General features: G+C 46.5%; 1 protein-coding gene across 1 annotated transcript in view; it reads right to left on the bottom strand.

Annotated features, from left to right (window-relative positions):
- The window catches only part of GOLGA7B (golgin A7 family member B), a 20,540-nt gene extending 6,228 nt beyond the window's left edge, over window positions 1–14,312 (bottom strand). The window contains exons 1-2 of the mRNA XM_019636232.1: window positions 14,294–14,312; window positions 7,916–8,210 (exon numbers count right to left, since the gene is read on the bottom strand). Of these exons, the coding sequence (XP_019491777.1) occupies window positions 7,916–7,927 (12 nt within the window). The 5' untranslated portion in view covers window positions 7,928–8,210; window positions 14,294–14,312. The remainder of the gene's footprint in view (window positions 1–7,915; window positions 8,211–14,293) is intronic.
- Between the last annotated feature and the right edge of the window lie 379 nt (window positions 14,313–14,691).

The raw sequence follows: 14,691 nt of genomic DNA, 5'->3' as shown, positions 1-14,691 counted from the left end.
CACACACACACACACACACACACACACACACACACACATGGTGGGGCCTTTCACACTTTCATTCATTCAGCAAGTATCAAATGTTCACAGCTCATCAGGCCTTGGCTTGGGGAACCCAGCACTGAATAAGACTGAAGTCTCAAACCCTCCCAAGTGGAGCTTACAGCAGGGCTGGGAGCGGGGAGTGTATGGGGCAGAGGAGTACCTGATGTGCCCATGAACTCAGAGGGGGATTCAGTCTCAGGCCAAGTTATGGCCCGGGTCAGAGAGCACCACGGATGGTTTTCATGTCTGTGGTGCTCCTCACACCACAGGAAAGAAGGGACCCTCAAATGTCCAAGCCCCCAGAGAAAGTTGTGGATAAAGTGGGCTGAAGTCAGAAATTGAAGAAATTTCCTGCCCTGGTAGGAGGCAATGGGGGGGGCTTGTGTCCCCTTCCACACCTGCAGATTTGACATTGACACAGACTCTAGCATTTGAGGGGAGACAGCTCAGTTCCACAGATGAACAAGGCCTCTTTCTTTCTTTCACTTCATTTCCAGCCTCAGTCACCCACCTCCCAGACAAGCAACCCACTGGGTGAAATATGCCAGACATTAGAACCATGTGGAGACCGAGCCCCAAAGGCAGAATGAACACACAGCCAGTTCATCCTGTGTAATTAAGGTGAATTCACTCACTCACTCAGCTTTCATTTACTGAGTCCCTACCAGGGATGCTGAGCAAAAGACAGTCTGTGAGTTCCAAGGAGGAAGACAAGTAAATATATAATGAATTTGACTGTGATAAATGCTACAGAGAAGTAACATCTTGCCCAGAAGCACTGACTCGGAAAGGCTTCCTGAGGTCTGTGTTGAGTCACAAGGAAGGCCATGAGTTACCAATGGTAGGTTCAGGCAGTGGTGGGGTCAGGGAGGAAAAGACAACCCAGACAGGGAGAAGCTTGTGCAAAGCAACGCAGATAGCAGACGGCAGGCTACTCCAGTGACTAGAGGCAGATTTCAGCAAGAATGGAGTTGGTTTGCAGATCAGATAAAAACTCTGGGAGAGTTCCTTTTTCTCCACAACCTCTCCAATACTTGTTATTCTTTATCTTGTTGATAATGGAGGTTCTTCAAAAAATTAAGAATAGAATTACCATATGATCCAGCAAGCCCTCTTCTGGGTATCTACCCAAAAAATTTGAAAACATTTATTCATAAAGATATATGTACCCCTATGTTCATTACAGCATTGTTCATGGTGGCCAAGACATGGAAACAACCAAAATGTCCTTTGATAGATGATTGAATAAAGAAGATGTGGTACATATATACAATGGAATATTGCTCGGCCATAAGAAATGATGAAATACTGCCATTTGCGACAACATGGATGGATCTTGAGATTATTATGCCAAGCAAAGTAAGTCAAATGGGAAAAGTCGAGAACCATATGACTTCATTCGTATGTGGGATATAAAACTGAAAGCAACAAATGAACAAGACAAATAAACAAACAAAAATTCACAGGCAACTGTATGGGGGGTTGGGGGAGGTAGAAAAGGGTAAAGGGGGTCAAATACACGGTGACAGAAGGAGATTTGACTCTGGGTGGTGAACACACAATGCAATATACAGATGATGTATTATGGAATTGTACACTTGAAACCTATATAATTTTATTAACCAATGTTACTGCAATAAATATAATAAAATTTTTTAAAAGGACATTGGGAGAGTATAGAGGAGCGTTAGATTGAAAACAGCTGGTGGAGTTTCTGGAGGGGAGAATTTAAGATGGAAGATACTTAAACTTGGGTAAGAGCTGAGGAAAGAATAAGTAATGAGAAAGGTTGTCAGTGTGGCAGTAGAAGCAGATAATTGGTAGATAGATGTCCTGAAAAGTTAGGAATAAGAGACCAACCGATATACAAGACTTTCCTAAATCCAGGTGAACCCTGCTCTACATAAGAGATGTGATCCCTTATGTTGTGATCAGATTAAATAATGTATAAGTGCTCCTCTAGTCTTAATAGTTCTTGGTTCCTCTAATCAAGGTTTTAATGGAGGAAGTCCCCTTGACACCTACTAGGATCCTATGATAACTTTGAAAAATAAAGAATGCTTTGCTAATGTAAATAAGTTATTCATCGATGTGTCTGTTTCATACTGTTTTATTTTCTAAAGAAAAGGAAGGGGCCGTGGCCTTCCTCAGCCCTTCTAAACCAACGGACATGAGCCAGTCCATGTTGAGGATGGACCCCTTTAGCCCCAGAAAGATCATTCTGGCAACTTTGTGAGTGGTGCGTGGGAAGTGGAAGTGACTGGGGTAGGGTGCCGGTTGGAAGGATGACTATCTTTGTAGCAGTCCAGGGGAAAACTAAAGTGGGTCTAATTCCAGAAAAATGATGGCGAGCATGGAAAGGGAAGAAACAGTGCTTCAGCCATTCTAACATGGACTCAGCTTCCTCCCCTCCAACATTCTCTTTTGTCTGTGCCTGAATACACACATGCACTGTGTGCTCCCATGAAGGTACGTGTCTCCAATGACTGGCTAGCTATTGACCACAGCCACCTCCTCGTCCTCCTAGGCACAGAGCTAAATTAATTCCCAGCCTCCCTTGAAGTTAGGCGTGGCCATACGGCTGAATGGAACGTGAGTAGACGTGTGATAAATGTCATTTATAGGCTTGGCTCATAAAAACCGGCCACTGCTCTGTGATCTCTCCCCTTCCACAGAAACCAAGGGAGCCATGTGTTGAAGACGGCAGAACCACAAGTTGGAAAGAGCCTGAGCCCCTGCATCACTACCTGGAGGAAATCCACCCTGCTGATCAGGAATACCTGTCTGGGACTTTACTGAGCAGGAAATAAACTTCCATTGTATTATGCCACTAAGATTTTAGGGTGCTACCTTCCATAATACATTCTCATTTACTCTTGGCTTTTACCCATGGGTTCTCAAAGTAGCCAGAATGGGAGGGGTCAACACCCTTTCCAACCCCAACAATATCCTGAGCCTTAGGACACTAACCTGGCTCTGGGTGACTAGGAACCTGCTTCCCTTTCTGGGGAGTCTTTGTGGGGCCTTGAGGAGTTGCTCAAGGATGGTATCAGACACACTTTATATGCCAGAGCCCTAGTTTCCCAGATCTACTTAGAGCTCACACATCACAAACTCATCTGTAGTTGGTGAAGAGTAGGATTTAAGGCAAGGCAGGGCTCCTGGCTCTCTCCATGCTGGCTGGCTCAGTTGTGGAGTACAGAAAGCCCTGATGGGAAGATGGCCTGCTGACCTAGGAGCAGAAATCCTGGTGCTAGTCCTGGCCACATGAAAAGCCTTCCCTTCTCCAGGCCTCCATTTCTTCAACTAGAAACTGAGAGGTTGCAACTAGGTCATTGCAAAAGCCCCTTCCAACTTTGACACTTAGAGGCCTTATCAGAGATATGAATGCAAATGCTTACAGGGACTAAACATGTAAGGGGCCAGGTGGGGACTGTAGCTAATTAAAGAGCTCATGCCTTGTCTCAAGAAAACACCTGTTGGGGGAGGGGGGTTGTCACTTCAAGGGGTAAAAAGTATAACTATTCCACTGTGTTGTACAGCTGAAACTAATTCTAAAAAATGTGTATTTCATAATAAAAAATAATTTAATAAAATTTTTTTTAAAACAATTACATATAGTGTAGGGTAGTATGAAAAGTAGTAGATAATAACAATAGAGGTACATTCTTAATGTTCTATTCTTCAGCCAAATTATTCTCATTAAAAGCTCATATAAAAAATTAAAATGACCTATATCATGCTATATTTTGTTTGCTATATTTCATACATTCTTCTTAATATATAACCCATTGTTCTAATCTGAACCAACCGACTTCTAGATTCACTGAAAATTATTCTGAAACTTTCTATCACTTGTCTCCTTGGAGAGGACCATTATTGTTTGGGTCGCTATATATTTCTGTTTTGCTCACCGCCCCCCCCCCACCCTTGTTTTGCTGAAATATATTCTCAAACTATTTCTTCAGAAATTATATAAAGAAAATTTACTTGGAAAAAAAAAAAGAAAGAAAACACCTGATCATTGCCATGTGAGAATATGTGCCCAGGTTGTGAATCTGATTTTTAAAGAAAGGACGTAAATCCAGATTTTCTTAATATCAAATATCCTGATTTTTCAATGTTTCCAATAATTTTTTCTATATTTATAAGTACTAAGCAGATCAAATAAGGCACACCTGTGAGCCAAGTTCATGCCTAGAGCTGCCAGTGTAAGATTTCTGAAGGATTCCCATTGCTGGGGCCCTCGGACCAGAGCTAGGGCCAGGCTCCCAGCCGTTTGCCAGCTTCCTAACTTTCAGGGAGCTGGCAGGGTTTTCAGCCAGGATCCGTGATACTCTGAAATCACGGTCCCAGAACATGCACACACCTTTCTGAAAGGTCACAGCTTCTGTGTCTTCCCTGGGCAGTTCTCCCTGGGCACTGACTCAGACACCCGGGCTTCTTATCTACTGCTCATCTTCCTCAACACTCCCCTATCTCCCATCACCATCCCCCGCCTGCTGGCAGCTAAGTGAGGACAGGACCAACAGTCATTTCACAAGGAAGAAAGAGAAAATCAATGGCGAGATCTGCTGGCACCTACTTTCAAACTGCAGTGTAATAGGGAGAAGGAGGCTGCCTGGAGGGTGGGTACTCCAGGTCACACATTTACGGCCTATACGCCTGACAGAGCCAACCTGGCAGAGGTGGAGCAGGGGGGGAGCAGGCAGATGAGCACTCCCAGGCTTGGTAAGCCTTAGACACACAGGAGGCCTCCTCTGGCCCACAGCTCCATACTCATTAAAAACAGCGAATTCTGGAGGATGCATTTGAGACTCAACTCGGGAGTCAGAAGACTCAGCTGATGAGCCAACACCATGCTCCCTGGCTGGGCTGTGGAGGATGAGTGAGGACCATGAGTCACAGGCAACCAAGTCAAGCCTCAGGATGGAAACCTGGGCACAAGGCCTCCCTGCTTCTCAGCCTAAGGCACAGCCCAAGCCAAATCCATTGTCTGCTGGTTAATTCCATGCCTCAGTGATCAAACCTCTAAATGCCCTGCTTGGATAATGCTACTTGTGTGCATTTTTAAATCTCTTAGGGGCCAAACTTCACCACTTGGAGAAGCCCCTCCCAGGCAGGCATTTCCTAGCTGTCCTTGGCCATCTGGGCAGACCCTTCTCCCAGTGACACACATTTGCAGAGGTTTGTCACTCAGGAAATGGGCTCATTACAGTTTTCCAAATGAGGTCAGTGGATCACTCAGGAGACTTCATCCCTCCTCTGAGTTCCTTACACACACCCCTCCCCTAATGCTAACTCCTAAACAGAAATTAGGAAGCAGAAAGGATCGAGTTTCCATGCCTTCCACCCAGGGATCCAGGAATATCTGATCTTTCTCAGTTCTCTCTCTTTCTTTTTTGTTCTCCCTCACTGTCTCTCTCCCTCCCGCCCTCCCCCTGTCTCCCTATCCTCCTCTCAGAACACCGTCTGCTGGAGCTGAGGATTTCCCAATCCTAATCCTACCGGGATGGCCACAGGAGCTTAGCATGAGGTTTTCCTTCTCCCAACAGGTTTTTCCTGGTAATCTTAACTCATTCCTAACATTAAAAACAGCCTGGGGAGAATGACTCACTCTGCAGCCCAGATAATGTGCACATCCTGTGCCTTGGCAGAGCTAAGGCTTCCTCTCTCAGTGCTGCCATTCGAGTCCACCCAAGGCCAAACTGGGAAATGGGCAATGTTTGCTCTCGGCTCTCCATCCCTTCTGGGCATTCCTCTGTCCCTCTGCCCTCAAGCTGACCCAGCCAGGCCAGTCAGGAGGCCTGAGTCCCCACACTCCAGCCCTTCCTGAACTCCTTTGCACCCCTTCCCCATCAAAGCTTCATGTCAAGACCCCTAGTGCTCGCCTTTCTATGGGGCAATACAATTAGCTAATTGATACCCCTGGATGCAGCAGAAAAGCCACTGGCCAGAGAGGCAGAAGACAAGTTCTAGTACTGGCCTTGCCACTTTTTAGCCATATTTTCTTGGATAAGTCTCAGCACTCCAGTTGCATCATCTGTAAAATGAGATAATGATGCATTCCTTGGCTCCACAGGGCTCAGGCCAACTTCCGAGCCTCAGTTGTCTCTGTTAATTGAGGATAATAACACCATCCTTGCCCACTTCACAGGGTTGCTCTAAGGCTCAAAGGAAATCATGCATGTGATATTGCTTTGTACACAGGAAAGTGCTAGATTCACAAAAGTGTTATGAGTAGAGCCTCTCCCGGGGAGTGTCACACATGCAGCCTCCTGGAAACACTGCCTTCACCTAGAGATGTGAGCCTGCTGGCTGGAACCTGGGAACCATAGCAGACCTGAGAGGGAGATATGCTGGGGTAGGTGGGCCTCTTGGAATCTGTCAGATCACATCACAATGTGGCCACCTTCTCTGCCCACACCACTAGCCCAACTGTGCCCATTGGCTGAAGTGTCCCCTTCCTGCCCAACACCAGCAGCCTCTGCTGCAGTCTGACAGCCCTATCTGGAAGGTGACCAGCTCCTTGGCCATTTTTCTTTTGTTCTTCCTGCTCTTCCCAGTGTCTTTGACACTTTCTGAGCACTCTGCATCCCTCCGTCCTAGAAACCAAGCTGCATGAATTTGCTCAGAGCTTGTCCCCTCACAGGGTACTGGGGGCAATCTCTCCTAGCTAGCCCTGTGCCTTGTCAGAAAGCTGCGTGATGCCAAGCAACTGCACCTCGTCCTGTGTGGTAACAACAGCAGAAAAACAACAATAACATTTAGTATTGATGACACGCTGCTCACCAGGATGCCCAGAGGCACTGCCTGGAATCATTCACAAACCTCTGCTGCCCACATGGCTTGTGTTCCAGCTGGGCTGGAAATGGGGAAACGCCGCAAATGAAATCAACATTGGAACCAAAAGACACTGGTGTCCTGGGTCCCACTCCACAAATTCAAAGAAACTTTCAGCTCTACTGTTGACATGGCTATGTGAGTATCAAACAGATCTTCCCCTCCTCCATGTGTTAGCTTTACCACTTATTAAATAGGAACGTAAAGAACTCTGTTTCCCTCATTTCATGAGGGAGTAGAGGAGGTAATTCCTGATCTCTTAAGCATTGTACATAGATTCTGCCTTCAGCCAACAGGTCCCTTGGTTCAGCTTTCAAGTCCCTTGAAGGCGACACACCTAAAGGCACACCCTGAAAAAGGAAGCTCCTCCTATCAAACACAGGAGAAATGTGAACACCCTGGTATAGGAAACTCGAATGGGCTGAATAAGCAAGAAAGGGTGATATGCAAACGCGGGGCTTGGTGCAGGCAGCTCATTACAACCAATCATTTGGGTTTTGGGCCTGAGGGTTCCTTGTCCTCCCCTCGCCCCCACAAGGAAATGCTGAAGTGGTGGTAGGTCTGTCATCCGTTAGCCAGGTTTCTGGGCTCAGAAGCTGGATAGCTTACACCGCATAGCAACAGCAGCCAGCCGCATTCCCTCTCCTAAAACAGGCGCAGGCTCATCTCCGACCCTCTAGGGATGAGGTTTCAGAATTTGCAGTCCAGGGGAAAGGGAAACCTCAGCTGAGGCCCTGGAGCAACCCTGGCATTAGTGCCAACAAGTGGCACAGACAGCTTCAGGACTTAGGGGAGATTGACACGCCAGGGATGAGATGAGCTCTTACGAGGAGCCACTCTCTTCCACCCTGCCACTCTGACTTCCACCCCTTCCCTCCGGACCCGACCTGGGAAACCACCTCATCCCACCCTGCCCCACCCTCCTCACCCCCACCCCGTATTCCTTTCCCGCCCAGTACGCCCCTAGCGGGGATATGTTCCCTCAGCAGTCGGGCACTGCCTGAGGGACCGGGTGCTGGCCCCCTACCTCGGTGGCCATATTCCGGGGGCGCTGAGCGCTCCGAGCCTGCTGAGGGGCCAGTCGATGGGGGTCTGTCCGCGGCGCTGACTCAGGGAGTAGGTGGGCTGCCGGCGACGAGATGGGGCCCGGGCGCTGTCCGCGGTGCTGATGCGGACGCCGCGGGCCTGGGCGCGGGTGGGCAGGTGGGTCCTCCGCGCCTAGGTCCTGTGGGGCAGGCGCTGTGCTGTCCGCGGTGCTGATGCGGTCGAAGCGAGGCCGCGCCCGAGGCTCTTCACCGCGGGATCGCCGGCTGCCGCGGCTCCTGCAACGGCCGAGTTTATCTTTGACAGAGGCGGCAGGGGTGGGGGCGGCGGGGGTAGGAGGGGCCAGTCGCCTCCGCGGACCGGGAGGGGGAAGCGGCGGCCCCCAGACTCCGGCGCCCGCCCGCCGGAGAGGAGCCCCTCACGCGGCCGGAGGCTCCGCTCCAGCCCCGCCTGGAGGCCCCGCCTCTCCTGCCTGCCCTTCCCCCTAGTTAGAGCGCCTGGAGCTCTGCTCTCACTACAGCGGCCTCCAGAGACTGACAGACAACGAGAAGAGAGAGGCAGGATGGTTCTGGAGCAAGACACTCCAGCCTGCAGAGGCTGAGGGTCCTCAACTCGCTCACAGGCCTCCAGGTGCAGCCTCATTACCTGTCCTACACCCCTCCCCCACTGTGGCCCAGGCTGGCTCTTGCATGGACGCTCCCTCTTCTACCTCTCTCCTTTTCACTGCCTTGAAACCTATTAAGCTGGAGGACGATGCTGCACACCGCAGAGAAGCGTGTCTGTTCTTTAAATACGCCGGCATTTCATCCCCAGGAACGCCTAAGGTCCCTTCTTTCAGGAAGTCCCAGAATTGCAGCCAATCTCTTCTTGCTGCCCTTCCTGGCCCTGGCCCCACCCCACCCTCACCCCTCCTCTTTCCTCTCTCCTCTGAAATCCCAGAGTTACACACACACACACACACCACCACCACCACCACCACTCAAAAACCACAAGCAGATGGTGCCAAACTGGTATGCCCACTCTCTAAGGATGACAGGTCTGGCCCTGGTGCTGCCTTCACATTTTCCACATCACGCCTTCTAACCAGACTACTTATCTATTTGCTTAGTAAACAAAAAGGAAACATCAACACAGGTGCCTTTTTACACACCCATAATATCCCTTGGTCTCTTTGAGGGGAAGCTAGGTGTCCTCCTCAGCTGCTCACTGCTGCCTGAGGGTCAACAACAGCAACCTACACAAAGGGAGAGTGGGCAGCCAGGAAACCTGGGCTCTGACTCAGACTTTGCCAGCTTTGTGACCTGAGGCAAATGCTTCCCATCTGAGCTCCTTTCTGTAAAGTGAGTGTTGGATTTCACTAGACAATTTCTAGCACCCTTTCTTCATTTTTTTTCCCTTCAATCTTTTGTTTTGAAATTTTTAAACATATATAAAACTTGAAAGAATAATACAACTATACTGTCCACCTAGCTTCCACAGTTGTTAACATTTTGCCATATTTGCTTGATAGATAAATATAGAAACATAAAGATAGATTTGGCTAAATTACTAGAAAGTAAGTGATAGATATTGTGAGACTTTACTCTTAAGTACCTCACCACGTATCTTCTAAAAATAAGGACATTCTCCTCCTACCTAATCACAATATTATTACTACACCTTTACGGATTTCAGATCATCTAATATTCTAGGATAGGTTATTGCCCCTAAAACTCATTAATAGCAATGACCCCTCAGAACTTGCCCCCAGAACCTTTCATTTTTTTTTATTTTTTTTTTTATTTTTTTTTTTTTAGCTGAGCCATCCCGCCACCTGTTGGCAGCTCACGGCTGCTCAGCTCGGGCTGACTCGAACCGCTGTTGCTCAGAGCTCAAACTCTTGAGCGAGCTCTTAACCAACTGAGCCACTCAGCCGGCCCAGAACCTTTCATTTTTAATAGCTAACATTTATTGAGAACTTACTATGTGCCAAACCATAGGTTATGTACTTTTACTATTCCCACTTTGCAAAGGAGGAAACTGAGTAAGTTGCCCAGGGTCATGTGGCTTGTGAAGAAGAATGAGAGCAGGATTCAAATACTGACAGTCAAAACCCAGGGCCTGTGTGGTTGATCTTCCTGACTGTACTGCCTCCCTCCAGCATCTTGTAAACCATAAACTAGCAGAGCAGTAACCACATCTCCAGGTGCCTATACACAGATGAACACACTGAGTCCCTGAGGATGAATGACATGCCAAAGTAGTTAAAGGCAGATGTTTTGTTCCACCTCAGAGTTTGACAAATGATTTGCATCGAGGAGCAAACTGAAAATAACTGTGAATCCCATGGTGGTCACTGGTAATAAATAAATTCATAATCTAATGATCTCTATGTACACCTCTCCCAGCTCCTCACACTTGATTTTGATCATATTAATTAGACAACCATCTGGAAACCACTCTCTTCACCTGATGACAAGAGACCTGGGTAAGTTCATTTAACAAACCCATTCATTCAACATATATTTGTTGAACAAGTACTATGTATCAGGCACTCTTCTAGGAGCTTGGGATACAGCGATGACTAAATGCATGAAGATTCCATTCTTATTGAATTTACATACAGAGGGTGCCAAAAAAATGTATACACATTTTAAGAAAGGAAAAAACTATTAAAGTTATGCTGATGGTAACCACTTTGAGCACCTCTTGTAACTGCAGAAGTCAAACATGACTTGTATTCATCTTTCGTTATCAGTATATATTGAGTATTAAAATTTTAATGCAGTTTTTTTCTTTCTTAAAATGTGTATACTTTTTTTGGCACCCTCTGTATAAAATGGGGGTAACAGTCAATAACAGATTAGCAAGTAATATAGAATATGTCAAAGTATGATCATTGCTAGGATGAAAAATAAAGTACGGTAATGAGAGAGAGAGAGAGAGAGAGAGAGAGAGAGAGAGAGGGAGAGAGTGTGTGTGTGTGTGTGTGTGTGTGTGTGTGTGTGTGATGGTATTTTAGAAAGAAGAGTCAGGGAAAGCCTTTCTGATAAGGTGAAATTTGAACAGAGGCCTGAAGGGAGTGAGAGAACTTAAAACAAGGATACCAGAAGGAAGAGTGACAAGGATTAGAGGACAGAGGACAGGGGCCCTGAGGCAGGAGTGGGTTTAGCAGGTTCAAAGAATAGCAGGGAGACCAGTAGTTAGACTGGAGTGGGCGAGGGGAAGAGGGATGGGAGCTGAGATCACAGAGATAGCAGAAGCCAGGTCTTAAAGTGCTTGCAGGCCCTAATAAGGACTTTGGATTCCATTCAGCAAGTGAGATGACAAGCCTTAGAAGGTTTAAAGTAGAGGCGTGGCATTATCTAATTGCAGTTTCTTAAAGATTATTCTGGATGCTACCGTTGGAGGAGGCAGGGATAGAAGCAGTGAGACAGATAAAGAGGTTGTTAGACTAGTCCAGGCAAGATATGGTGGTGGCTTAGGCTAGTAGTAGAGGTGATAAGAAATGGCCAGACTCTAGATATAACTTGAAGGTAATGATGACAGGATCTATGAGTAGATTGGGGGTGAGGTATGAAATAGAATCGAAGATGATTCCAAGTTGTAAAAACTGAGCCACTGGAAGATGAAGTTGCCATTTACTGAGCAGGGAAGATAAGAGATGAGTAGGCATGAAGAATACAGAGTTTTGGATGTGTTTAGTTGATTTAGGTTTGAAGTTTGATATACATGTTATACATCTAAGTAGAGCAGGTAGTCGGGATTCAGGGGAGAGGTAGAGGATTGGAAATATAACATCAGGAGACATCAGTATGCGAATGATGTTTAAAGCCATGGGACTCAATGAGATCATCTAGGGAGTGGGTATAACTAGAAAAATTGTCCGAGAGCTGATCCCGGGCACTTTGTTACTTGCAGGTTAGGAAGACAAAAGGAGACCCTGAGGAGTGACCAGTGAAGTAGGAGACGCGCGAGAGAGAGTGGTGTCCTGGAGCCAAGCAAGAAACCCGGTAACAGAGCCTTACCAGCTGTGCTGAGTGCTGCTCACATGTAGAATAAGATGAGGATAAGATGAGAATAAGAGAAATGACCATTGAACTTGGCATTATCAACAAAAGAACATCCAGCCTAAGAAAAAGTCTTATAAGAATTTGAGCCAAACTAATGACAATTGCTGGGAAGCAAAAGCTCAACAGATTGAGAAAATGCTCTGGAGAATGGCAGTTTTGCAGCTTATTTCATACATTAGAATCAAAGGAGGAGATGTAAGGAGGGTTGCATGAGATCCATTGGTGGTAGATTAGGGAGGTGGGAGAAAGCAAAGCAGGGAAATCTTTGTGATTGGATAAAAAAGCAAAATGGAGACACATACTTCCTTTACATTGGTGGGTACAGGATAGTTAAAATTTATAGCACATAGAACTGGTATGTAGGCAACAGGATAATGTGGTCTCAGTAGTTGTGCCTTTGAGGGGTCTGGAAAAAAATTACTCTGACATTTCAAAGGTATGTTATCTTAGATGCACAAAGACATCTAAGGAAGCTGCAGGCCTAGGACATGACTATCCACCATGACCCGTTTTCAGGGATTTTTTTTTTTTTACGTTCACACCATCCTATGTAATTACTTTCAGTCTCTGGGTTTATAAGGCCTGCCATGTGGGCCTCCCCTGAGCTTGTCAGATTTAGTATGTGGCCCCTTTTTCATCCATAGCAGCAACAAGGTCATTGGTGACCCTGAGAGGAGCTGTTTTAGTGGAGTGTGGGGATGAGATCTTGATTACAGTGGGTTTGAGTTAGAATGGAGGAGAGGAGGCAGAGATACTGAGAGTGGAGACAACTCTTTAGAGGCATTTTGCTGTAAAGGGGGAGAAAAGAGTAGCATGGCAGCTTGAGAGAAAAGTAGGAGCAAGCGGGGATCTTTTAAGATGGGAGACATCAGACTTTGTGTGCTGAAAGGAATAACCAAGTACGGAGGGAAACATTGATGGCTCAGAAAAGAGAGGGTTAATTGCAGAAGCAAGCCCTCAATTCGTCAGCAGAGGATGGGATCTAGGGCCAACATGAAGGGGGTGGCTTTGGAGAGGAGCACAGAGAATTTTCCACCATAGACACCATGGAAGAAGCAGAGAAAATGGCCACAGATGTAAGTTAGGATATTTTGTAGTATAAGCCAAGCCCTGAGCTCTACTCCTTAGTCCACTTCAACTAGCCAGAGATTTCATGCAGCATGATGTTTCTTTACAAGTTCATTCAACCACTATGTACGGAGAGCTTGCTATGGCCAAACATGGTGCTGGCACTTTCCTGTGTAGCCCAAAGAGAGTTCTCCTGCCCAGTGAAATTATAAGACTAGGACTCTAGAGGGAAACTTGAGAACATCCACGTAAGGATGAATGATCCCTTTTAATATCCAGCTCCTCTGACTGGAAAGAGACTTTAACAGCCTCAGTCTTTTTATTGCTATGTTGCCTCCAGGGTTATTAAAACAATCTCAACAGACCTCAAGGCTTGAAGGCATCAAAGTGGAAGCCATGGAGAAAGATTCACATTCAAGAGGGGAGAGTTTCATATTGTGCTGACTCAAGGCTGTGATGGGATGCTACAGGTTGGAATGTTCCCACACTCCAGCCACTGGGACTTTAACTCTTGAGGCAGGAGGAGACATTGAGATTTAATCTAACTAATCATTATTACCCACCTGCCTTGGGACCAACCAGTCCTCTGTAAGAGCCTAGCTCTTTGATGTTTTTGTCATAAATTAATGAGTTCGCCCACAAAATAACATCAAAGAAGATCCACTAACAAATTCACCATTATCATCCTCCAATCTACGCCTGCACTGGAAAGTCTGCCCTCCCCCCACCCCACCCCCAAAAAAGACCACAGAAAAAGAAACCAACTGAAAGATTTCGAAATCATGATACCTGGAAAGATATGAGAGAAAAATGAACTACAAACTGCAGAGGAAAGGGCTAGCAAATATCAAAGAAATGAAGAAAAAGCAGGGGAGACAGGGACATTCTCAGCACTTGGGTCTAGAAGGGAAACAATTGCATGAATGCTTGAGGGGGAAATTGTGGTCTGGAAAGTTAAATGGTGTCATCTCAGAGCATACTGCGGGACTAGGAGGAAGTGTGTGGTAGGAAACAGTGTCCCTGGAGTCAGATGACATAGGTTTCAACCTCTTGCTCTGCTGTTTACTATGGGATCATCGGCAAGTTTCAGTCTCTCTGAGCCTCAGTTCTCTGATCTATAAAATGGTGGCAATAATTCTCCATCCCCAAATAGGATCCCTCCAAGCATGGGAAGCTTTCTCTCAAGGTTACCTGACTCTTCCAAATCTAGTTTTTCAAGAAGAAAACAGGAAAAGACTTACAGAGATGCCTTGCTGGAGATCTTCAAACAGTGAAATTTCTTCCAGGTCCAGCAAGATTTCCTAAAGCACAGAAAAGATCAGTAAACATGCTTCCTTTAAATCAGTGAGCAGTTATTGAACGCCTACTGTATGCCAGACAGCAAGATGACCATGGGATAGTTCCAACCCCCCAAGAACACCAAAATACAATCAAGTGATGATCAGGCTCTGATAAGTGCCAAGGTGAAGGTAGTTGCCTCAGAGTTGGGGTCCAGAAAAGGTTTTACAACTACCTGACATTTGAGCTTGGACTTCAAGTACTAGTGTCATATCCCCAGACAGCAGATAAAGGGACAGGTATGCAAAGCCAAGAAGGCATGAAAGTTGCCTGGAAATGCAGAACCTCTGGAACTTCAAAC

The sequence above is a fragment of the Hipposideros armiger genome, unplaced genomic scaffold (assembly GCF_001890085.2).
Source record: "Hipposideros armiger isolate ML-2016 unplaced genomic scaffold, ASM189008v1 scaffold_28, whole genome shotgun sequence".
NCBI classification, from domain to species: Eukaryota; Metazoa; Chordata; class Mammalia; order Chiroptera; family Hipposideridae; genus Hipposideros; species Hipposideros armiger.
The sequence above is the reverse complement of the archived record's forward strand: the minus strand, read 5'-3'. Positions and strand labels throughout refer to the sequence as shown.